The 24,321-nt window shown below is 38.8% G+C and overlaps 4 protein-coding genes and 1 pseudogene across 9 annotated transcripts; 3 read left to right on the forward strand and 2 right to left on the reverse strand.

Annotated features, from left to right (window-relative positions):
* The first annotated feature begins 193 nt into the window (after nt 1-193).
* Nucleotides 194-5,168, forward strand: LOC137963531 (elongator complex protein 3). The gene is made up of 9 exons (XM_068810646.1): nt 194-723; nt 2,072-2,141; nt 2,233-2,405; nt 2,551-2,725; nt 3,093-3,259; nt 3,399-3,618; nt 3,734-3,838; nt 4,251-4,403; nt 4,752-5,168. Exons 1-9 carry the CDS (start codon nt 233-235, stop codon nt 4,905-4,907), a joined length of 1,710 nt encoding a protein of 569 aa, XP_068666747.1. The 5' UTR covers nt 194-232; the 3' UTR covers nt 4,908-5,168.
* Nucleotides 5,169-5,260: 92 nt separating this feature from the next.
* On the forward strand, nt 5,261-9,465 carry LOC137962395 (uncharacterized). Its single transcript, XM_068809231.1, has 2 exons — nt 5,261-6,549; nt 6,964-9,465. The coding sequence occupies exons 1-2, from the start codon at nt 5,750-5,752 to the stop codon at nt 7,565-7,567; spliced, it is 1,404 nt and encodes a 467-aa protein (XP_068665332.1). The 5' UTR covers nt 5,261-5,749; the 3' UTR covers nt 7,568-9,465.
* Nucleotides 8,689-9,357, reverse strand: LOC137962153 (cytosolic sulfotransferase 15-like; annotated as a pseudogene).
* A 972-nt stretch (nt 9,466-10,437) lies between the features above and the next one.
* Nucleotides 10,438-14,101, reverse strand: LOC137963602 (GTP 3',8-cyclase, mitochondrial-like). 3 transcript variants are annotated; one of them, XR_011115221.1, is made up of 8 exons: nt 13,984-14,101; nt 13,640-13,776; nt 11,929-12,549; nt 11,686-11,853; nt 11,379-11,570; nt 11,207-11,275; nt 10,659-11,012; nt 10,438-10,519 (listed from the first exon to the last, which is right to left on the reverse strand). XR_011115221.1 is itself a non-coding variant. In XM_068810741.1 (7 exons), the coding sequence occupies exons 2-7, from the start codon at nt 13,727-13,729 to the stop codon at nt 10,929-10,931; spliced, it is 1,224 nt and encodes a 407-aa protein (XP_068666842.1). In that variant the 5' UTR covers nt 13,730-13,737; nt 13,984-14,101; the 3' UTR covers nt 10,528-10,928. The 3 variants fall into 3 exon arrangements, 2 of the variants coding, with proteins under 2 accessions (XP_068666842.1, XP_068666841.1); XM_068810741.1 differs by lacking the exon at nt 10,438-10,519 and having other exon boundaries at nt 10,528-11,012; nt 13,640-13,737; XM_068810740.1 differs by lacking the exon at nt 10,438-10,519 and having other exon boundaries at nt 10,528-11,012.
* Nucleotides 14,102-14,309: 208 nt separating this feature from the next.
* Nucleotides 14,310-23,695, forward strand: LOC137963011 (phospholipase A I-like). 4 transcript variants are annotated; one of them, XM_068810184.1, is made up of 19 exons: nt 14,310-14,434; nt 14,574-15,118; nt 15,668-15,815; nt 15,958-16,036; nt 16,153-16,306; nt 16,391-16,600; nt 16,764-17,009; nt 17,139-17,301; nt 17,838-18,098; nt 18,304-18,425; nt 19,526-19,687; nt 20,054-20,234; nt 20,335-20,471; nt 20,847-20,985; nt 21,094-21,300; nt 21,436-21,910; nt 22,007-22,223; nt 22,328-22,417; nt 23,030-23,695. In XM_068810184.1, the coding sequence occupies exons 2-19, from the start codon at nt 14,618-14,620 to the stop codon at nt 23,480-23,482; spliced, it is 3,945 nt and encodes a 1,314-aa protein (XP_068666285.1). In that variant the 5' UTR covers nt 14,310-14,434; nt 14,574-14,617; the 3' UTR covers nt 23,483-23,695. The 4 variants fall into 4 exon arrangements, with proteins under 4 accessions (XP_068666285.1, XP_068666284.1, XP_068666287.1 ...); XM_068810183.1 differs by having other exon boundaries at nt 14,310-15,118; XM_068810185.1 differs by lacking the exons at nt 14,310-14,434; nt 14,574-15,118 and having other exon boundaries at nt 15,729-15,815; nt 16,142-16,306.
* Nucleotides 23,696-24,321: the final 626 nt, after the last annotated feature.

The raw sequence follows: 24,321 nt of genomic DNA on the forward strand, positions 1-24,321 counted from the left end.
GTAACCATCCATCTAACCATGTTGCCACATAGCAAATTTGTCAAATCTCTTATTTTTAGCAGGCCCAAGGAGGAGATCAATGAAGAGGTCGCATGGTCCCTCCATCTACAGATGAACGGCCAAAACTTTTCCTTTTTCTCTCTCCTTGTGTGGGCCACCCTGTTCTCTTCTCTAAAATACGCAGCACAAAAAACACCGGAAGCAGTTCCGCTCTCCGCCTCCCTACGCAGTCATGGCGGCCCCCAGCGATCCCATACTGCCGCTTCCGGCTGAGACAACTCGGAAGAAGCCCAACCCAGGACGCGGCGGCGTGCTTTCACACTCTTTCACCGAAGAAGAAGCCCGAGTGAGGGCCATCGCCGAGATCGTCTCTTCCATGGTCGAGCTCTCCCGCAGCGGCGAGGACGTCGACCTAAACGCACTGAAATCCGCCGCCTGCCGCAAGTATGGCCTCGCCCGTGCTCCCAAGCTCGTAGAGATGATTGCCGCCGTCCCCGATTCCGAGCGCGAGTCGCTACTCCCACGCCTCCGAGCCAAGCCCGTCCGAACTGCTTCCGGGATTGCTGTTGTTGCCGTCATGTCGAAGCCGCATCGTTGTCCCCATATAGCGACTACTGGGAATATTTGTGTGTACTGCCCTGGCGGGCCGGACTCGGATTTTGAGTATAGTACTCAGTCTTACACTGGGTATGAACCCACCAGCATGCGTGCAATTCGTGCCAGGTGAATTTTATTTTTGCCGTTCTGACGGAACTTATTTATTGTTGGCTAGCTTGTTTGGTCGTATCTAAACCTGATGCCCTTGGGTGCTTCATTATGAGTTTTCTTCTGGTTATCTGTTGATAGTCGTTATTGCGGTCAACAGTAATATCACTTCTTGATAAATTATATCGTTAATCTTTCCTAGCAGCTGTTTGACTTGACTCCATTTTTATCTGCAGTATATATGATGTTTCAGGAGAGTTTCTTTTTTGAGTGTTGATGAACTTTCAGTTTGAATATATAATGAAATCTTCAGCCAATTTGGGTTTTCCTCAGTTGGGACCAACATAGCCATTTTACTGTAGCCCTTCGACGCTTATTTAATCATTAAATCACTGCCATATAACTGGATGATGTTGCATATGATAAAATGCAGCTATTTCTCACCTGAATTTAAGGAGCCAGTGCTGAGTTCTAATAATTTCTATTAACTTTAGGACCTTAAACGGGCTGAATAATTTGTAACTTTATGGCTTCCTTTACCTCTTCAAGCGAACGGATTTATCTTGGACGAATACACTATTAACCATTCCTGCTACGCATATAATTCATCTGATTTTGAAACGAATGAAGTGAAAATTACACAGAACGTTTCTTTGGTACAGGTAGTGGAGATGGTAGAGAAGTTTGATGCAATATTTTATATTGGTCAGCTTTATATATTGTTTATAGTACATTTAGCTTAATTTCATTCAACGACAACAATTTTTAATGGATGTTTAGAAATCGGTAATATCAGAACTCCTTAGATAGAAATTATTTCTTGTGGTGTTCTAGGAGCGTACCCGAGTTTCACATAGAAGACTTGGGCTGAACCATCGTGTTAAAAGTACTCTTGCCTAGGACTTTAACACATTGGTGATTCACTTATTGCTATTATTTCCCTTCTGCAGTCAAGCTATCATTAAAAGACATTCGACTTCTTAAAAAAGCACTATAATAACGTTCCCAATAGACCTTATGGCAAAGGATTGTGGAACTTCTCCCAGAGCCTTTTTCCTTTTCTCAGAAAATTATGCAGCCAGATGGCATGCTAATAAGATTTCAGTTGGTAATCTGCTGATTTCCTATGTAATTCAGATTATTCGATTGCTTACTTTGTCAATTGGCTTCCACTCTTTATCCCTTTTGACTTGCTGAAGCTTTTGTAATGGTTTGCTTCATCTTTTTCACTTTTATAAAATTGAAGTGTTCTTGAACCTGTGCAAGTCCTACTCCTTCAGATACACTTTGCCAGCTGACATGCAGTATATTGCAAATCCTTTCAGTTGATTCATTCTAACTGTTTATTCTGTCTCCCTGGCTCCAGATACAACCCATATGTGCAGGCGAGAAGTCGAATAGATCAGCTGAAAAGACTTGGTCATAGTGTGGATAAGGTTTTTGTCATCCAACTCTCTTTACAGACTTGTTTAAATGTATCTTAAATGTTGATACAAGGTCCTCAATGCAATTGTCATATTTTTTCAGGTTGAATTCATTTTGATGGGTGGTACCTTTATGTCATTGCCAGCAGACTATCGTGATTATTTCACTAGAAATCTTCATGATGCTCTTTCTGGACACACTTCTGTTAATGTTGAGGAGGCTGTGCAGTACTCTGAGCATGGTGCAGTAAAATGTATTGGAATGACAATCGAGACGTAAGTTATAACTCAAGAATATGCTATTATGCTTATTTTATTTTCCTATTCTTGTCCTTTTTCTTATCAATGGTTGCTAGGATGGTTGTAAATCTGGCTTGTGCTGATTACATTATATTGTTTTAATTTGCTATTTGATTAACAGGAGACCTGATTATTGTTTGGGGCCACATTTGAGACAAATGCTCTCTTATGGTTGTACACGACTGGAAATTGGAGTGCAAAGCACATACGAAGACGTTGCTCGGGATACAAACAGAGGGCACACTGTTGCAGCTGTGGCTGATTGTTTTTGCTTGGCAAAGGATGCCGGTTTCAAGGTATACATCCATGCACATTGAAATTTTTATGGGTTCCTGTTTTAACCGGAAGCTTAATGTTCCTCTAGAACTGGTTCATGGTCTAGATACCTCTGCTCTTATTATATGTTACTTGCAAAATTTCTTCTATATGTTGGTGCATCCAAACTTCAGTGAAAACGTAACGTTTCAAGTTTAAGCAAGCCTGGCTGCATTCTTTGTCATGGTCAATTTTGATTACTTGTCAGATGTACTGGATTTGTATCATGTCACAGAAAAAGTTGTGACTAATAATAACATAGCAAAAGAATAACACTAGTGTAAAGACATGGGTAAAATGCTTCATCCAGGTATGGCTGTCCCATCGTGTTTCCTTGCTTTTTTATAGGTTGTTGCACACATGATGCCTGATCTTCCCAATGTTGGTATGGAAAGAGACTTGGAAAGCTTTAAAGAATTCTTTGACAGCCCTTCGTTTAGGGCAGATGGTCTTAAAATTTATCCTACACTTGTTATTCGTGGAACTGGGCTCTATGAGCTGTGGAAAACTGGCAGGTAACCCTTCACATGCACTTGATGTATCTATGCTCTGAAGTAGAAGAACATATCTCAGCATATTTGATTCAAGCAGAATGCCAACTTTTAAAAATAATAAGAATGAGACATGATACTTGCCATCTGGCCTTTAATGCAGGTATAGGAATTACCCACCGGAGCTCCTTGTGGACATTGTAGCAAGGATTCTAGCCATGGTTCCACCTTGGACTCGTGTTTATAGAGTTCAAAGGGATATACCCATGCCTCTAGTTACTTCTGGGGTTGAAAAAGGAAATCTGCGTGAGCTAGCTCTGGCACGTATGGAAGACTTGGGCTTGAAATGCCGTGACGTTAGAACTCGTGAAGCCGGCATCCAGGTACATTGGGGTATCAACTTCAGTTGGTTACATGGGATATAATAATGTTTGCTATGCAATTGCAAAGTTCTGTGTTGTTTAACACTTCTTGTGGTGCAATTTATTTTTGTGTCAGGATATTCACCATAAAATAAAACCCGAAGAAGTTGTGCTTGTTCGCCGTGATTACACTGCTAATGAAGGTTGGGAGACTTTTCTGTCATATGAGGATGTTAGGCAGGTATGAAGCTTCTGAAATATTATAGTGCTATACTGAGAATCAAAGATCTTCTCCGTAGGGTTATCATGTGTCCTTGTGGATGTCATACTCACAAACAGCTTAACTATCATGGCTTACTATGAAACTTGGATTGCATAACAAATGATAGGGATGCGCATGTATAATAGATTCAATTAGCGGTCAAACACATACCAGATAAAGGCAAATGACCTGAATCTCTTCTCTGGGAATTCCACAATGAATATTTTCCCTTTTGGTATCTGTGGAACAAATGTTCTTAACTTTATTATTTTTTGAATTTTTGGAATTACGATTCCTCTTTTGGTATCTGCAAAATGAGTGTTATTGGTAACTGGATTCTTTCAGGAATTTGGCTTTGGAAATACCCTTACAGTGTCATTGATTGATGCAGGACATTCTCGTTGGACTGCTTCGACTACGTAAATGTGGCCGGAATACAACGGGCCCAGAACTGGTTGGAAGGTGTTCAATTGTCCGTGAGCTTCATGTTTATGGAACTGCAGTCCCAGTCCATGGACGTGATGCTGACAAACTCCAGCACCAGGTGACATTTAAAAATCACTTGTACTCTGTTTCATATTGTACCTTTTAATGGCCTGCTGTTTCAAGAAAAAAAAAGTACTCTATAAGAGAGGGAAATGGAGTTCAATATTCTGGCTTCCTAGTAGATGATTCAAATTTTACCTGTTGGTCAACTTGATATATAGATATTCTTTGTTCCTCTATTTGGTCTTCGTCTATCTAAATAACCGTCGAGAAAGAGCAGTTTGAAGTAAAATGGGACTGCCAGTAGAAGCACTAGCAGATCCCGCCCTCAACTCAAATTGCATTTTTCTTGATTTGCAAATTGTTCTCCAAGTACTGAGTGGGGTTTATTGTGTTTTGGCGCTAGGGTTACGGTACACTACTGATGGAAGAGGCAGAGAGGATTGCTCGCAGGGAGCACCGTTCGACGAAGATTGCTGTAATTTCAGGCGTTGGAACCCGCCATTACTATAGGAAACTGGGTTATGAGCTTGAAGGCCCGTACATGGTGAAATATTTTTAGTATCTATGGAGTGCCTACAATTTTTGTAATAACGTAGCTTACAAGGAAGAACAGGTAAGTGTTTGTAATTGATGCTTGAGCTCTGATAAGGTGGTGTTCATTATCTTAATCACCAATGTGCAGTCTGAGCTTAGATTTCTGAGTTGGTCCTTCCAGAAATTGTGAACACCATGGAATGAATCAAGGGTTTGAGTGTAATTTTAATTCTGTATATCTAATTGAGTGATTTATAGCTATTAAGAAATTTTTATCATTTTTTTTCGGGTTTGAGTAGATCAACAGAAAGATTATCAAATTCCCCTCCCTCACCTCCCCTTCTTTATGCTCGTAGTGGAGGGTGAGGGACTCTTCTCCCTCTAAACGGAAGATAAGGATCTGGGTGATTTGGCACAGTTGAGACGGTGTTGAAAGTTCAACCTGTTAACTCGCAATTTGGTAGAATTCGATTGGATAGTGAGATTCGATCGTTCTGTTCTTGTTGAATTCCCTTCGATTCCACAAGAATCCAGCCGCTAGATGGACGAGTTGGATTTTTATTTGTCTAATTCGAGTTTAAAAACCCTGATTCCTCTGAGAGGGAGACGGAGTCGGGCAGACAAGGGTGAATGTCCCAAATCGCCATCTCGACCCTTTGCCATTCGTCTGCCTTCACATATTTTTATATCTACGAGAATGCATGATTGCTGCAAGTAGGTCTCATTTAATATCTCTTCTCTGTTTCTGGCAAGCACAAACCTGTATGCCCTTGCTATACACGGTGCTTTTGTTTTTCGGTCTTCTGCAGAGCAGAGATTTCGATTTGGTTGCCCGCCTTCTTTCCATACCTCCGTGTTTCTCGTACGATGACTATCAGAGCAACCCTCTTTCCAATCCTCTCGGCCGTCCCGCTCAGACCCAAATTCCCCGTGACTTCCTTCTCGGCCTCTTCTGCTTCCTCAACTAGCTCACCACAGGTTTGTGTAAATGCCTCACCGAACTTCATTGCCAGAATTCTATCGCCTCCTACATCGGTGTACATCCACCTACCATTCTGCCGCAAACGCTGCCACTATTGCGACTTCCCTATTGTCGCTCTTGGCTCTTCTTCTCTGCCTACCGACTCCGCTGCGGATGATGATCCCAGAATCTCTAACTACGTCAGTCTCCTCTGCCGAGAAATAGAAACCGTAAGAAATAGAGGGTCCGGCGACCCACCACTCCAAACCGTCTACTTTGGGGGTGGGACACCATCTCTTGTTCCCCCGGGACTTGTCTCTGTGGTCCTTAATACTTTGCGGGCAAAATTCGGTTTATCTTCTGAAGCTGAAGTCTCGATGGAAGTTGACCCGGGAACGTTTGATGAGGGGAAGCTGAGGGAATTGAAGGAACTGGGTGTGAACCGAGTATCAGTAGGCGTGCAGGCGTTCCAAGATGAAATGTTGAGGAAGTGTGGAAGGGCCCATGGTCTCAAAGAGGTGATGGAGGCCATTGATATTGTCGGCGCTTGTGGATACGAGAATTGGAGCTTGGATCTCATATCGTCCCTGCCGCATCAGACAGCAGAGATGTGGGAGGAGAGTTTGGATATGGCTGTGAAAGCAGCACCCACACACATATCTGTTTACGATTTGCAGGTGGAGCAAGGAACCAAGTTTGGACTATGGTAAGTTAGGAAAAATCAGCACTTGCTTGAGTGACATTACTAACTGCTTTGTGCTTCATATATGGCTGCTTTATGCACATTTTAAAGATCTAAAGGCAACTTTATGATCAATGAAAACAGAGACAATCTTCTATGGTTTTGATCTATCTCACATGATCAGCGGGTGGCTTTGAGATTAAATTTTTGTGTCTGACATGTACAGTGTCTCCAAGCCTGAAGGAGCAACTCACTGTTGGGGTGTGTGCTTCATTAACTACAGTGAATGTCGATTTAGGAGGACTTACCATATCAGCTTTGAAATTCCTGTTTCATGTACTCCATTCTAGGTCAAGTTTAACCACACACAATCAAGTAGCTGATATGCTACTTGCATTGCATTGAGTTTACCTAAACATTTTTTTCCTTTTTTTACAGGTATAAACCAGGTGAATATCCTCTTCCTTCTGAAAACCAGTCTGCACTGTTCTATAGAACTGCTTCACAGATACTTGCTGATGCTGGATATAATCATTATGAGATTAGTAGCTATAGCAAAAAGGGCAGTGAGTGTATGCACAATCTGATCTACTGGCAAAACAGACCTTTTTATGGTTTTGGTTTGGGTTCTGCCAGTTATATTGGCGGTGTGAGGTTTTCAAGGCCAAAGAAGTTAAAAGAATACATGGGTTATGTGGATAGATTGGAAGAGGAGTTAAACAGTAATCAGACTAATAATGATGTGGATGCCAAGGATTTGGCTATGGATGTTCTAATGTTGTCTCTTAGAATGGCAAGAGGTTTAGATGTCAAGGAGTTTGGAGGAGCTTTCGGGAACAATCTTGTTTTTTCTCTGTTTGAAACTTTTCGACCATTTGTAGAGAGCGGCCATGTACTTGCACTGGATGAGAACAGAAGGCCTCTCACTGCATATGAGTTTGGCTTGCTGGACAAATTAGCATATATTCGGCTTAGTGATCCAGATGGTTTCCTCTTATCAAATGAACTAATATCTATGGCCTTTGGAGTGATATCTCCATAAAAGTATCTCCAAACATAACCATAGAAGCTGACAGTGGCTAGAGGTGTACAAAGGCAATACAATGAAAAGAACATGGATTTTTATTGAGGCTCTATCGCCTCTTAAACATGGAAAATTCTGTAGAGCAAGGTTGGCCTATCAAAATGTATCTTTTGGACTGAACAGAAAAAGAAGACGAAAGAAAGGAAAAAGCATAGTCTGTGGTTATGGCCATCCAGCTTGAATATATGGAAGAGAAAAGTGGCAGTGTTTAAAGCGGAAGACAGTTAACATGCACTCTCAGACGATTTACTAGCAAAAGATACACTCCCATCATTTGAAGTTAGTTCTGGCCAAGAAGCCAGGGGAGTATAAGACTTTGGCTTTAAAGATCCATTGGAGAGCTAGCCATTTGTTTAACATCTGATGGACACGTTTTGTCTGAAGATTTTGCCAACGAGAACAGTTTATGTAGAGTACCATGTGCACTATTTTGTGGCAAATAGATTATCTCAAATCATCTTCATTGCATTTAAACAATAGACTTTGATTTGACCAGTTCCTTGGCTTCTCTGTACCCCAGAATTTTTTTGAATAGGGCAAAGCTGAATGACAGAATTAATTAAATGTGGAGCATATTAATACAGGGAGTGAAGACGCAAAACAGTGGAAGAAAGCACCAGCCTAGTATGGAACTGATGGTATTGTGAATGGTGCATCATTATTGAATGGGTAAAGCACCTTAAGTGAAATCCCTCTTTCTTTATCATTCATATTTCTCAGTTCCATATTATTTATATAGATATCCTAATGACCTAATCCAGAAGGACAAGTCTTCTTTCGGTATGTATCTCAGAAAACTTTTATCAGCTTGTCTGACGATATTGGAGAATGCTAATCCTGAATCCCTAAATCTTTGTTTACTCTGTGAGTCAATTGCTCTATCATCTCTGGAGTCAAATAGTGCATCCAAATCTCCTATCTGTACTATAACTGAAATATTTGTTCGTTTTGAATGCTAGACTTGTCATTCCACTCTTTTTCACCTCCAGATTGGACATATTCTCAAAATTACACATCGTCAATAATTCCTTGATTTCTTCTGTCTCATCTGGAGAGAAAGGATATAGGGTGTGTTTTGCCTACCTCTTTAATGAAACACCGGGTCTTCCTTCAATTCCTCTTACTTCCAAAACAACACCTTTTCTGGCTTTTCCAAGCTCCCTTTCCAGTAACCCAAAGCACGATCCCAGTAAGGACCATAATCAGAAACTCCCATGCAAAACATCTCTAGTGCCTCCACCAAGGAAATCGGAGGTCCAACAGAACTCTCAGCTCTCAAGTTGTTATTGAAGTGCCACCATGAATTGAATTCAACTAAGATACAGAATTTGACTCCTTGATTGCTGGACAGATTTTGACAGACATACAGATGGACAGTGAGTGGTGAAGACACGAGGGAATGGCAAATCAGTTTAAGCAAGTCTGTTGAAAGGTACATAGAACTGCTCTGCAAATGGGACAAGGTCATGGCGGCTGTTTGTGAGCAAGGGTGGTGCTGATAGTCAGTGGTTGACAATAGCATAAGCAAGAGATTTCAACCTTGTGGTGCTCGATTTGGGATGTGTGGCCAGGAATAGATCAGAATCACTAGCTTGAAATTACTGCTGAAAACTAACGACTCCCTGCAGCTGAAGAGGAGCGTACCAGAAGCCTTGGTACTGATAGCAATGGGGGCTTCTCCTTTCCTTTCCTACTGGGCAGAGAGGTGATGAACTCACTGAAGTGATCATCAGATGAAGCTTGGGCATAAAGCCTCAAACTGGAATTTTAGAATTTAAGATTATTTAAACGTTACACTCAATGTTCCTACTACAGTCCAAACTGATTGTCTGGAAAAGCTTATTAAATTTACTGAAATATTTCTGTCAGAGCTGCCTTATTTAAAAATCAGAACGCCCAAGTACTAAAATTATTAAAGAAGAGAAGAACCAAAAAAAAAAAAAAAAACCTTTGCACTCTACATGTCAGCCCTCTGAAGCAATTCCCAAGAGTTAAAACCTTACGAGGGCTTCGGTTTGCGTTCAGTTCGTGAAATACGCCGTAGATCTTTAACAGTTTTTTTCATTTCTCTGGGGCAAAGTTTCAATGCAAGAATCAGGAAAACCAAAAACAGTTAAACGCGTGAAAAAGTTTTTTTTTTTTTTTAAGATTCTAAACCAAAAACAAACTAATAATGCTCAGATTGTTTCTGTCTACACAGATATACCAACAGCTTAAAAGAACACTCCCTGCATATGATTTTTTAGATGGTAAATAAAGGATTAATTAAAAAATAAAATATAGAATCATAAATAGTCAAATAGATATAATAATAATATTGAGAAAAGAGAGAAATATTTATATATATCTTTGAGATGTACTATATCATAAATAAATAACTGTCTAAATATAGAGAGAGAAAATAACTTTAAGGTTTATGGTGATGGAATTCAACAAAAGATATTCATAAGAACGTTTCAAGTGTTTTCTATTTTTCAAAACACTGAAAAGAAGACAATTTCTATTTGATTTGGGGTTTTTATCCTTGTTTTGACATTAGAAGAAATAGGGTTATTCATATGATCCTATATGAACTGGAGTTTTGGTGAGTTTTTAAAAATTAGTGGTAAGTAATTTCAAAATCCAAAACCTGTTTCTTAAAACAAGAAAGCAAGATAGGAAACACAAGAGTTCAATTCACTCATTTGGAGTAGATGGAGGATGCAAAATCTTGCCTGAAAACACTTAAAACAACCATCACAGAAAGTGAAAGTTTAGATTTATATTCTTCTTTTTTTACATAAGAACAGGGTTATTTACTACTTTCCTTGTAGATTAGGCAAAAGTTCATCTGATCCTGCTTGCATTGAAGCATTAAAAACAGCTTCAAGAAATTTCTTCCAGCTTTATTTTCTTTGACTAACATAATACCTGTTTTTACAACAAGCAGATTGTACAGATCAAAAGGCCAAATTCATCAATGTCATAAACATTGGCAGTAAATATATCATACAAAATACAAAAACATATTCCACAAAACAAAATACTGATTGAGGAGAAGTTGATATACCACTGATCAAATTGAACACCCAGAAAATTTTATGAAATGTTTCTGCCAGGTTGGTCCTGCTTCATTTGTCGGATTGCTTCTTTATGCCTCAAAATGATCAGTTGAGGCTCTTCACCCTCTCCTGGGTTTCAATCCCCCGGGAGAGCATTATTGTGTTGATCAAGGGAAGAATCCAAGGGTAATCCAGGAAAACCTAGCCTTCTCCTTTTGTTTCTAGCATGAAATACAAATTGCAGATTGCTGATAATTTTGCATCAAAGATCCCAATCCTCAGCCACCTATATGAATCATTGGTCTATTAGCTGTCTTTGCTATGTCAAACATCCCAGCATGAGCAGCTTTCTTCCGCTTGACCTAATTTTCAACAAAACAGAATAAATCAATCTTCATATCCTGTTTAAATATGCTAAACCATCAGTTTTGTAACCCTCAGAATGTCTCATGATAATGCATGAAAATAAAATGCCAAAATATTAAGAATCTGTGAGTTTGATCCTAAATGAAAACATGAAGAAAAACAATAGAAATAGTACACATAGTATACATACAGCTGCACCAATAATCTCTTTCAAGCCAGAATCATCGACACCACTGCGTAGAGGATCCCTCAAACTTACCTGTGAGTATTGATAATTTAAATTGAGTTTGTTACCCACGAGAAACAATTTATCCTAAAGAAAATCACAGAAAGGGAGAAAACAAAAAGAGAACATCATTAACCTCTGAAGGGCCAAAAAGGCAAACTTTGAAGTTCCCATCGGCTAAAATTCTCAACCGATTGCAACCGGCACAAAAATGCTCAGTCATTGAAGTAATAAAGGATATACTCCCACAATGGCCATCAATTTTAAAATTCTTGGCTGTGTCACTTGGATGATCCTGAAGTCTCTTCACACCATTGAATTGACTTACCTGCCCACAAATAAAATGAAAAAGATGAATACAAACTCAAAATTTATAAACTACACCAAAAAATTGCTCGCTTAAAATAAAAATAATTGACCTATCTGCCAAAGTTCGATCTTACCACTTTATCCAACATTTCTGCATAAGGAACGAGTTTCTTAACATTCCACACATTTCCATCAAAGGGCATGAACTCAATAAACCGAACATTTATGGGTCTATTTCTTGTCAATTCAACAAAGTCACAGATCTCATCATCATTTAACCCACGCATTACAACACAATTCACCTGATATAAACACACAAAAATGAGTATATTGAAGATTTATTTGAATGAAACAAGTATAGACTGACAGAAGAATACCTTAACAGGATTGAAACCTAAGTCCACAGCGGTATCAATGGAGTGCATAACTTTTTCATGCCCTCTACGCCTGGTCATGAATTCAAATTTTGCAGGCAACAACGTGTCTAAGCTTATATTTACAGAATTCAAACCACATTCTTTCAACTTTGGAAGTTTTTTTCCAAGAACAATTCCATTTGTGGTCATGGCCAGCGTTTTTAGCCCCTTCAACTCAGATAACCTCAAACATATGTCTTCAATGTCCTTCCTAATAGTGGGCTCTCCACCTGTCAACCGAATTTTTTCCACCCCAGAACTCACAAAGAGATTTGCCAGCCGAATAATTTCATCCTGTGAAAGAAGTTGAGTGCTAGGAGTCAGCTCCACACCTTCGGCTGGCATACAATATTGGCACCTAAGATTGCAACGTTCAGTTAGAGAGATCCTTAGGTAAGTGTGTGCCCTACCGAATGAATCAATCAACATATCTGAAACTGGAGTATCTTTTTCAGAAGTTTCTGATTGTTTTGCACAGGACACTCCAAATGCTCTTGACCAGGACCAACCAGAAAGAGTCTGGCTGCAGCTAGGAGAGACAGAGCTGGCACTTCCATTGAATTTTGCCACAACCACATCAACCTGCAGTTTTGGAAGATGACAACTCAAACTAAATTATAAAGAATTGCCCAAATATTAAATTGATGGCATCTCTTGTCATGTATCTGCTGCACTGCCTAAGGTGTCTGCGTAACCAACTATATCTGAACAAAACTTCCATCAATGAATTTTTTTGACAAAAACATAACACCTCTTGCAAGTTACGCAAATAAGCCATATTTTTAATGTCAACTTTTGATGAATATTTCAGCTAGAAAAATAATCTGATGATCGTACCCCATCCCCATCCAATGCAAATATTCAAACACAAGTAGAACAGCAATACATCTTTATATTGAAATTTTCAATCTCATCTTAATCGATAAAACCTTTGAAGCATTTTTACCACATTCAATTTTTTTATTAAGCACCTCATTCAAAAGTAGCAGCAGTTAAACTGAGGTAATTGACTCGAATCTTTTGAAGAACTATGCTGTCAATTAGCATCAATCTCTATTGTTCCAAAAATTAAGTTGTCTTTGTTTAATATCCTTCCCACAGTGTTACCTTCTGAAATACCATTTCCAAGTTCCAAAACTTGTTTTTTTTTTTTATACAAAAGCATTGTATCTCTATGGTAGTTCAAGCTGCTATTTCTATGATACTCTCCAGCTCTCGATATTATTGCGTTCTGAAGAAAATAGAATGAGCAAAACATAATGATCACTCAAATATTTCAGTTGCAAACCAGTTTGTGAATTCAAAATAGAATTTGAGAAATGATCCAGTACAAGATTTTTCTTACAGCTTTTTTACCTTTTTCTTTCAGATACTTAAGAGGGACAAATTTTTGTACCCGCTGCCCTCACAAAGTCCCTGGCTTTTTAATTTCTGTTACTTACATCTCATGCTCTCTCGGCTAGGAAAAGGAAGGCGTTACAGTCAAATTCACAACTTCAGAGAACAGAACTCTTCAAAGTGCCATCCGGTTGCTCTTGCACTCTAGCATTATTGCTTACCACATCAAAATATGCAAAACTATGACTGCTTTCGCAGCGTTTGACATTTAATTTGAAAAAAACAAAAACAAAAAAACAGCTGACGAAAATTACAAAACGAATACAAAATTTACCTCATCGCTGGTCACACTGGAAATAACTGAAAAGTTTGATCTCCACAAAGCTGCACGCCGACAGAAGAATTTGGACATTCTGATTCTCATCCTTTTCACTGAAACAAGTGGGCGATGATAATCAGATACTCCCAGTCCTACACAAAATAAAAAACAGAAAAACGACTCCAATAAAATCCAACCAAGAATCAACTGATATTGCATAAATGTCTTCGTCATCAATGTCCCAGAAACTCGAGCAATTCGTATTCCATATAGAAACAAATTTTTAGAAACAGACAAACTTCCATCCCAAAAAAACAGGAACTGGGCTTTAGAAGAAAAAAAGAGAGGAGAAAACCGACCTGGGTTTTTATATTCGCGTTCTTCTCCAGCTTTCCGACTCGATCATATTGATGTCTGAGAAATGAAAAGGAAGAAATCTATCCCCCAGGTGAAAAGGGGAGGGAGTACAAGGGATGAGAGATGAGAAGTGAGGACTGCAAATTTTCAATCGGGGGAACCAGAAGAAGACGACGTCCGAGTCGCTGACTCTCGAAGACTTATTAAATACTTAAAATAAAAAATAATTTAATATTGATTTTAATAAAAGAGTTGTGTAATTACATAATTATTAATATTTTTTAAAGTTAAATAAAAATAATAATATTATTGTTTGGTAAATCTACATATCAGTCATGGGAGTCGAGAGGAAATTCGAGTTTTCCAACTTGGCAACTCCTCTCGCCCTCTAAGCAAGGAGAAAATCTTGGAGAGGAGCTGCGGGGTTGTTTGAGAAATCTAAAGACGGTCATTGTAGGACTTTCTCCTACTTCCAATCACTTTTTTTTTTTTTTTTTCCATTTCCTTTCGGTTTCAATCACCGAACCAATTGACGTTTTGATCTCATTCATCGTTTCTCCGTGGTTTCCTCTCCCGCCTTATTGTTTCGCAGAGCCTAATTAACCTTATCGCCGCCCCTCTCGGGGCCGAAGAACAATGTCATGGGGGCTGGGCTGGAAACGCGCCTCCGAAATCTTCCATCTCATTCTGAATTACGGCGACGATGACGAGAATGTCCTTGCCGTGGCTGCCGATCGATCCCCGCATTCCTCCAGCGAATTGGGTTTCCGGATCGAGCTCGACTGGTTGGCCGCTGATGATGAGGATCAGGTCGCTCTCCGGCTCCAGTCCAAGCTGATGGTGGCTCTTCCTCCTCCGCAGGATACTGTTATTCTTGAATTGCGTCCGGAAAATGGGGCGGAGGAGGAGCAGGAGGTTGTTTCGGTGGCTATGAAAGTGATGAATCGGAGGGAGCCATTGAGAGCGATTACCATGTCCAAAGCAATCGGGTCTGGCCAACAGAGCGACGGGGTGGGGGTGTTGACGAGGCTGCTGAAGTCATGTCTGGCGGGTTCTGGTGTTGGTGAGGGAGTTGTGGGAATTGGGGAACATTGGAAAAGTGTGACAGTGCTGAGCCTATGTGGATGTGGTTTGTTAGTGAGTCCTTTCTCTTCTCTTCACATTGATCACGATATTCTGGATTTTGGTGTTTCATTCTTTCCCTATTTTTTCCTTTCCTTTCCTTTTATTTTAATTAACATCGCGAGCTACGTTCGGAAGTGAAATTTAAGCCAGGTTTATAAATTAAGAGAAAGAAGACCATGAATACTTGCAAATCGCAGAAGAAATGGAAACTGTGAAAATCAACTTTCTAGATGATTATTATTGTTATTATTAGTATCGTTGTTATTAATGTCATTATTATTATTATTATTATTTGCTATTACTATTATGTCCCTGTAATGTTGAAACCATTGTTTCAAAAAAATGCAGTTGTTGGGATGTTGAGGAGCCCAACTAATCTTATATTTTTGTAATCTTCGCAGACGTCAATCATATCAAGATTTTGTTTGGTCAAAAAGATCATATCGTTCTCAATACTGTGATTTTATTAGGAAAAACGGGTCTAGTTCAAGATTTTCTTTTTGTACTCGCAATGACATAAGTTGCATTGGCATTTTCATAACCCATTGAGCTTTTTAACAGATGTTGCCTGTGGAGTTAACTCAGCTGCCTCTTCTGGAGAAGCTATACCTGGACAACAATAGACTTTCAGTTTTGCCACCAGAGCTTGGTGAACTGAAGAATTTAAAAGTCCTGCGAGTTGACAACAATATACTTGTTTCTGTTCCTGGTAAGTTGAAGTATATGTTCACGAAATTTGGTGTTTAAATGGTGATTAATTGTCTTAACAAAATTCACATGTGGCAATTACTTCAATATTAAGATTGATATCTCACATTTTCTTTTTGTTCGTGCTCAAAACTGATAAGCAGTAGAGCTCAGGCAATGTGTTCAGTTGGTGGAGTTATCTCTGGAGCACAACAAGCTGGTCCGCCCCCTTTTGGATTTCAGGTCATTAGATCTTCTGTGATTTAGTGGAATGACCTTTTTGTTTTACTTTATGGTGTCTGTCTTCAAGTTTGCGGATTTTATGCTTCATCTAATGTTGTTCTCCAGTTTAATGGCAGGGCTATGGCTGAGTTACGTGTTTTAAGGCTTTTTGGGAACCCACTTGAATTTATTCCAGAAATTTTGCCCTTACAGAATCTCAGACACTTGTCTCTGGCCAATATTAGAATTGAGGCTGATGAGAACTTAAAATCTGTGAATGTTCGAATTGAGGTAATTGATAATGGACTATAATGGTGTTATTGGTCTGATAAATTTGGATAACCAATTACAACATATTTTTCTTTTTAATTGCAGACAGAGATTATCTCGTACTTCGGAGCATCTAGACACAAATTAAGTGCCTTCTTCTCTCTGATTTTTCGGTTTTCCTCATGTCATCACCCTTTGCTTGCATCTGCGTTGGCCAAAATCATGCAAGATGGGGGAAATCGTGCTGTAGTTGGTAAAGATGAGAATGCTGTACGACAACTCATCAGTATGATAAGCAGTGAAAACCGTCATGTGGTATGCAAGCAATTCCCAATTTATTCATACCATTGCTATATCAAATGTCTTTTAAAGTAGCATGTTATGAAAGACAGTCATCGGTTTTTTCTAATCAAAGAATCTGGTCCATTCAACATGTGTGACTGACGAGATTTACCACAGTGAGGTTCATTATTTTCAGGTTGAGCAAGCATGCTTAGCACTTTCCTCTCTTGCAGCAGATGCCTCTCTTGTGATGCAGTTGATGAAATGTGACATTATGCAACCCATTCAATCGGTTTTGAGATCTGTTGAACCAGAAGAACTCATATCTGTGCTTCAAGTGGTGGTCAATTTGGCCTTTGCATCTGATCTAGTTGCTCAAAAGATGTTGACGAAAGATGTCCTGAAATCATTGAAAATGTTATGTGCACATAAGAACCCAGAGGTAAGTTTGCTTAAGCATTCTCATTGTTGCACATTGTTTTATTGAAATTATTATTATTATTATCATTATTATTATTTTTTGTATGTTTTCATATCATAAATTATTGAAGGCTACTTTTTTTGGTTCTAGGTACAAAAGTTGGCCCTTTCTGCTGTTGGTAATTTGGCTTTCTGTTTGGAGAACCGCCGGACTTTGGTCACTTCTGAAAGCTTACGTGAGCTTTTACTTCGCTTGACAGTTGCACCTGAACCTCGCGTGAAGAAAGCTGCAGCACGTGCCTTGGCTATTCTAGGTCTGTATATGCTACATAACTTCATCTCAGGAGTTGCAGATTGAGACTTTACTGTTGGAGATAATAGATTATGAGGATTAATACAACATAAAAAAGAAGATTATACATGAAAGACATACATAAAAGAGGAGTTCCCCACAACAAGATGTTGTTGGGTAACCCAGCTCCTATTACTCTTTCAATTGGGCCAAAACATGTGAGGAGAGTATGAGTTATTAGATGCAGGAAAGGAAAAGTGGAAAGAAAAAAAATTTAGTTACAAACACTAAATGACAAATAAAAATTTCCTTCTGTGTGAGACAACTTGGTTGTTGTTCTGAATAATTCTATTCTACTACTGTCCTATTTTGTGAAACAAAAAAATGTAATTGAAGCCTGGTAGTTAATGTTTCAGTGCTACTCTCTCATTGCAATAAAATAAAATAAAACATAAAATAAAAATTTCCTTCTCTTTCAAGAAGATTTATATCATGCATTTCCAACTTTGATGTACTTTGAAATAATCATAACTGTAAAAGGATATTTTCTTGTTCCAGGAGAGAATGAGAATCTCCGGCGAGCAATAAGAGGAAGGTCGGTTGGAAAGCAAGGCTTGCGTATTCTTTCTATGGATGGAGGTGGTATGAAAGGTCTGGCAACTGTCCAGATTCTAAAACAGATTGAGCAAGGCACTGGAAAGCAGATCCACGAAATGTTTGATCTTATATGCGGAACATCTACAGGCGGTATGCTTGCTGTTGCTCTGGGTATCAAGCAAATGACATTGGATTGTTCCGAAGAGATATATAAGAATTTAGGTATGTTTATTATTTCTACAGTTATTTCCTATTAATCATCTCTCAATTTTTTATTTTTAAAATGTTGTTCAGGTTTAGGATACTTGGTTTACATTTGGCTCCAGATACTGCCATTGTTTCTTATGCAATATGACTTATGATTTCATCTTTGTTTCTGTTTTGGCTGTTGGATTTATGTATGCCATTTCATGTTGTGGAAATCCAGGAAAGATCGTGTTTATGGAACCTGTTCCAAAGGATAATGAAGCTGCTACATGGAGAGAGAAACTCGATCAGATTTACAAAAGTTCATCCCAGAGCTTTAGAGTTGTTGTCCACGGATCTAAAGTATGTAAACTTATCTCTTCATATGTCTTATTGTGTAGAAGAGGTGAATCTTTTGGGCAATAATCAACTATGTCGTTTGATAAATGCTAAGAATAGAATCGTGAAAATTAAAACAACACAAAGAATGATAGCCAATGAAATTAGGTTGTTTTACGAAATGAATATGAAGCTTCATAAAATATCTTTATGCTTCAAAAGAATTTTAAGTATCTTTATACTATTCAGAAAAATGTGTTTGTGAGTGTGTATATATTATTTGTGGCAGAAAAGCCAGTGGAATGTCTCTACAATTACAGTTAATCTTTTGAAAGGTATAGCTTCATCCTGCGAATGAGGAATAAAGTCCTGATGCTACTATAAACTTTCAGGGTTTTCCTGTGTGAGGGCTTCAATTTTTAAAGAACTCCAAAAAAAGACATGAGCTTGGTCTATACCTAGAATAGAGCACATTAAGGTTTTATGATTGTTATCTGAACAGAAGGCATGGTTCCTGTAATGATTGACCTAGCAGCCAATAGTGGGGGGAAACTTGAGTGAGAAAAAATAATATTTGAAAAATAATTATGATATCTAATACCTGACTAGATGAACAATTTTTTAAACAAACTCATGATGTTCATTATGCTCTGAATTTAGATACCAAAGTAAGGCTACTAACATTATTTCATTTTCCTTCTAACACTTGTAACTCTGTTACGGTAGTCTTGAAGAAAGCCCTTGTTTGACAATAGAAGCTTTTTTATTTTTTATTATTATTCTTAATGAAAAAATTTAAAATCAAAGTTGTTCTTTGGAATTTGTTGAAACTTAAAAGATCTGTGAAAAAAAAAGAAAAACCTAACTTCTAAAAGCCAATAACTAATGGATACATTCAAATGCTGTTACTACTATATTCAAATAATTAATAATTACGTGTACTAAATATATTATTTTCTATTGTCAGTAAAATTTGCACATGTTTACTGGTATTTCCTTCCATGCTGCTATTGCTTTGGAGATGGGTTTGGTTGGTTTGCTGCACAATGGTCTGCTGCATGGCCATTTTCATTGTGCACATTGCTTTCTGGGATCAGGATGCCTTACCATGCATTGTCTTGCAGCACAGTGCAGAACATTTTGAGAGGTTGCTCAAAGAAATGTGTGCTGATGAAGATGGTGACCTTTTAATAGAATCAGCAGTCAAAAGCATACCCAAAGTTTTTGTAGTTTCTACTTTGGTCAGCGTGATGCCAGCTCAACCTTTTGTGTTCAGAAACTATCAGGTCCATCCTGTCCCCTTTGTATCTGGAACATTTATATGTGTAGTTTTTCTCTGTTTCATTCATAGCAATTATGCAAAATAAGCTTATCTAGATCTTGTTTTTTCATTCTGTGATAAAGCTTTTCTCACACTGTCCTTTCATTGATTCTTCTGTAGTTCCTAACTGTATGCACTGATATGCTTCTATAGTAAGCTGTTCAAAGTCAGTTTATGTGGTTTAAATTTTTTGTTATCTAAAGCTGCTTGTTACAAATTTATTTGAAGAACAAACTGGTGGCATTGCCAGTGCAGTCTATGCATGATATCTAATTTATTTGAACTTTGAAGGTTTATCTTTATCTTTGTATGGCTGCTGTCATTTTTGCAGTATCCTGCTGGCACAGCAGAAACTCCTCTTGGAACACAAGATAGTCCCGCTGCAGTTGGTGGGGTTGGGGCGGCGACTGGTTGGCAGCGTGTTGCACCTATGGGTAGCTGCAAACATTCTATATGGCAGGCAATAAGAGCATCATCTGCTGCTCCTTATTACCTCGATGACTACTCTGATGGTCTGTCTCTTCTCTCTCTCCTATAATCTTGTTGCACACAGCTGTTTGGCATGTGTACTTTCATGTTTGTATTTTCTGAGACCTATAATTGTGTCTTCAGATGTCAATAGGTGGCAGGATGGAGCTATTTTAGCCAATAACCCCACTATTTTTGCCATAAGGGAAGCACAATTTCTATGGCCTGATACACGTATTGACTGTCTAGTTTCCATAGGATGTGGCTCTGTGCCGACAAAGGTAATTGAGGATTTTCTGTTGTTTCTGAATGATCTCAATATTGATATATTGTACTTGGAATATATCCATATGTATGCACCTCTTTGTAACAAAACATTAGAGCAATTTAAGCCCCCTTTTCTCTTCTCACATAACCGATCATTCGGTGGGAGGACCCTGTTATGTTATAAAAAAGGAGAAGGGAGAACGAAGTTACAGGAAACGTGTTTTTAACACCATCTCGTTTCTGTAAGTCAAATTACTGGAAACATATTTATTTTGGCTCTAATTATCGCTTAATTTTTTGTTTGTTTTTGTATGTTTCTAGTTACCCTGGTGGCCCTGTAGCCTATAGGAGTTGAAGGGTTTAATTTACCATACATGTTTGTATTTTAGATTCGAAAAGGAGGGTGGCGTTATATGGATACGGGGCAAGTGTTAATTGAAAGTGCGTGTTCAGTAGAGCGAGTAGAAGAAACACTGAGCACATTGCTGCCAATGGTTCCTGAAATAACTTATTTTCGGTTTAATCCAGGTTATGCTTTATACAGTTGGATAAACCTATGTTTGGATTTTGTTTTTTGAAACTTTAATGCAATAATTCTTCATAAAAATACTCTTGAATAATGTCTCACATGTTTAGTTGATGAGCGATGCGATATGGAACTTGATGAGACTGATCCTGCTGAATGGCAAAAGCTCGAAGCTGCAACACAGGAATACATTCAAAATAATGCAGAGGCCTTTAAGGGCGTCTGCGAGAAGCTAGTTCCACCTTACCTTAACGAGGAAAAATGGGCAGACAAGCTAATTACTCAACATTTGACTAGAACAAAGTCTTCAAATTCAGGTTTGTTGTCAGTTCGAAGACTATTCTCCCTCCCTCCTCTCCCCACCCCCCCTTCACACACTCTCAAAGGATGCCTGCGCATTATTCCTTATGTTCATGTTTCCTTAAATTTTCTTTGATATTTTTCTGTTGCAGTTCTTGATGAGAACAGTCCTTCACTTGGTATGAGGCGCATGGTGCTTCTGGTAGAATCTTCATATAGCCCTGACTCAGGCAAAACAGTTCAGCACGCTAGATCTGTTGAGTCATTCTGTGCTCATAATGGTATCCAGTTGTCACTGTTGAACAAGATACCTGGTCCCCCAAAGCGAGTAGCATCATTCCAGACTCCCTTCACATCTCCATTGTTCACAGGGAGCTTCCCTTCAAGCCCAGTTCTCTACAGTCCTGATGTAGGCTCCCAGAGGATTAACAGAATTGATCTAGTGCCGCCTCTCAGCTTGGATGGTTTCCAAACTGGAAAGGTTTCCGTCTCTCCACCAAAATCTCCAACTGGGATGAGACAAGTCTCCATACCTGTTCGCTCATTGCATGAAAAACTACAGAGTTTGCCCCAAGTGGGCATAATTCACTTGGCGCTTCAGAATGATTCAGTTGGTTCAATATTAAGGTAGTAACTTTTGCTTCTTTCCATCAATCGAGCTACATTGCTTTGCTCATGTGATTGTTTGAATTCTATATAACACACTTCAGCCCTATCTCCCAGTTGGCAGAATGATGTATTTGTAGTTGCTGAGCCAGCGGATCTTGCAGAGAGATTTCTGCAGAGTGTAAAATTCAGCTTATCTTCAACCATGAGAGGACACAGCAGAAAGGATGCAGCTATTTTAGCTAAGATGTCAACTGTTGGAGAATTAGTTGCATACCATCCACATTTTCAAGTGGGGGGTATTGTCCATCGCTACATAGGACGTCAAACACATGTATGTTTATTATGGTTTATTTATCTTACTATATTCCCTTGGATTTTAATGTAAGACTTAAAATAATAGTTATCATTTACATTTCATATTTATATTTTATGAAGGTCTTGGAAGATGATCAAGAAATTGGTGCATTCATGTTTCGGAGGACAGTACCTGCTATCCACCTGACACCTGAGGATGTCCGTTGGATGGTATGTCCGCTCTTGGTAGTGCTTTCATTGTTTTTAGTTTTTATTTCAAATATTAGAAAAGTTATTATGTCTGTTTTCAAAGAGTTATATGTTATTATTGTTACTATTATTTGCCTTTCTTTAATAAAATATTCAGGAGTAAAGATATATCTTTTTATGTTCTTCATACCTTTTTTTTAGGTTAATTACTCTCTTTGCTTGAATTCAAAGTCATTACTCTTGACTCCCGTACATTTGTTTTTTTGTTTTTTTTATGTCTCCGTTGTACTCGTTGTGGGACAAATATTGACTGTTTTACCCTTTTTAAGAATCTATATCATGAAAAGGTTTTATCTTTTGAGAAGGTAAGAGAGGGGGATCTCACCTCTTCCCCTCTCTCCTCCTGGGTGTGGAGGGGAGAGAAGGCCCCTCTGCTGGCTCCTCTGATGGACAGAAGAGGAGGGGAAGGCGAGTCTTCCTCCTCCCTCAGCACAGTGGCAGGGGCAGCGGTGTGCTCTCCATGGATATCTTTGTAGAAAAGTAGGATACTACGGGTGCCCTATGGGGGGCTGCAGCTGTCTACTTTCAACATTTCCTGTCTTTAACGCCCCTTCTGCTTCATATGATTTCCAGGTGGGAGCTTGGAGAGACAGAATTATAATTTGCACTGGGAAGTGTGGACCTACTCCAAGTTTGGTAAAAGCATTTCTAGATTCTGGCGCCAAAGCTGTTGTTGCTTCTTCTGTGGAACCACCTGACACACAATTGGCGTTATTTCATGGGTCTGACTTTAGTGGTCTAGACAATGGGAGATTTGAGATAGGAGACGAAGAAGCAGATGATGAAGAACCTGAACCTGAACCTGTGAGCCCAGTGAGTGATTGGGAGGACAGTGATGCAGAGAAAGGTGACTGTTCATCAGGTTGGAGAGATGATGAAGAGGAAGAATTGTCTCAATTTGTCCGTGATTTATATGACTCGTTGTTTCGAGAAGGTGCAAGGGTAGATGTTGCTCTCCGAAACGCACTTGCATCCAATCGAAAGCTAAGATATACGTGCCATCTTCCGCATAATCTGGGGATGTGAAATAAGGTAGTTGCTTATGAAAAAATGAAAAACATAACAATATATTGTTAAATAATGAGCAAAAAATAAGAGGGAATAAGATTCCAATTTTGAGGCATAGAAATGTATGTTTTGGTTTCTAATTTCTATGTAGAGGGGCTAATCATTGTGAGTTTGGAAATTTGTATAACGTGAACTCATTGGAAACAACTATTTTTTTTAAAGAATAGCCTTTTGAAGAGTAAGAGTGGCTTGCTTTGCCTCCTCACCGACGCTTTTCAGGTATTCAGACTTGGTTCTGTTTGGTTGTCTGGAAATAATTCATTGGTGTTCAGGTGCAAAAGCATTTTGTGAGGACGTAAATCAAATACAGAGTTCTTCAGGGACAAACCTCACTCAATATCTCCTTCTGTCCAAAGAAGAGGAAAGAAATCTGAGCTTCTACATTTCTTTCTTGAATCCTTCTTGTGAATTGCTAAGTTTGACTTGATCTTATCACTGCTTGTAATCTTTTCCAGAACAATTGTAAGCCAGGTATCTACCATGGTTTGCACCATTCTGATACAGAGAGCCATATTATTTACAGGACAGGATGGAGGCTAAGAATGAAGAGGGTATTGTATGTTCTTACAACCGGTGAATAGATTTATCAGCAACGTAATTAACTTTACAATGATCATATTACTACTTATAATCTTCCAAAGGAGTGTTTAATTCCCTTTTTTTGTGCTACTCTTTGATTTTGGTCTTGAGAATGCTGGTTTTAAGAACGAGTGATTTCCCTTTTGCGGCTCTTACTGTCCAACCGGTGAATAGATTAATACTCATAAATATGAACATTACGTATCATATAGCTAAGC

The sequence above is a fragment of the Aristolochia californica genome, unplaced genomic scaffold (assembly GCF_029961685.1).
Source record: "Aristolochia californica isolate CCGP_79_NKW_82.1479 unplaced genomic scaffold, dmAriCali1.0.hap1 SCAF_4, whole genome shotgun sequence".
NCBI classification, from domain to species: domain Eukaryota; kingdom Viridiplantae; phylum Streptophyta; class Magnoliopsida; order Piperales; family Aristolochiaceae; genus Aristolochia; species Aristolochia californica.

Bases quoted from the DNA above. Each gene is read 5' to 3' on its own strand.
- LOC137963531 (XM_068810646.1), top strand. From the start codon at position 233: ATGGCGGCCCCCAGCGATCCCATACTGCCGCTTCCGGCTGAGACAACT. The intron at 3,260-3,398 runs GTAACCCTTCAC...CCTTTAATGCAG, and splicing joins GAGCTGTGGAAAACTGGCAG to GTATAGGAATTACCCACCGG. The intron at 3,839-4,250 runs GTATGAAGCTTC...TGATTGATGCAG, and splicing joins CATATGAGGATGTTAGGCAG to GACATTCTCGTTGGACTGCT.
- LOC137962395 (XM_068809231.1), top strand. From the start codon at position 5,750: ATGACTATCAGAGCAACCCTCTTTCCAATCCTCTCGGCCGTCCCGCTC. The intron at 6,550-6,963 runs GTAAGTTAGGAA...CTTTTTTTACAG, and splicing joins GGAACCAAGTTTGGACTATG to GTATAAACCAGGTGAATATC.
- LOC137963602 (XM_068810741.1), bottom strand. From the start codon at position 13,729: ATGAGAATCAGAATGTCCAAATTCTTCTGTCGGCGTGCAGCTTTGTGG. The intron at 11,276-11,378 runs GTTAATGATGTT...CAATACTCACAG, and splicing joins GCCTTTTTGGCCCTTCAGAG to GTAAGTTTGAGGGATCCTCT. The intron at 11,013-11,206 runs GTATGTATACTA...GTTGAAAATTAG, and splicing joins AAGAGATTATTGGTGCAGCT to GTCAAGCGGAAGAAAGCTGC.
- LOC137963011 (XM_068810183.1), top strand. From the start codon at position 14,618: ATGTCATGGGGGCTGGGCTGGAAACGCGCCTCCGAAATCTTCCATCTC. The intron at 15,816-15,957 runs GTAAGTTGAAGT...ACTGATAAGCAG, and splicing joins TATACTTGTTTCTGTTCCTG to TAGAGCTCAGGCAATGTGTT. The intron at 18,099-18,303 runs GTATGTTTATTA...GTGGAAATCCAG, and splicing joins AGAGATATATAAGAATTTAG to GAAAGATCGTGTTTATGGAA.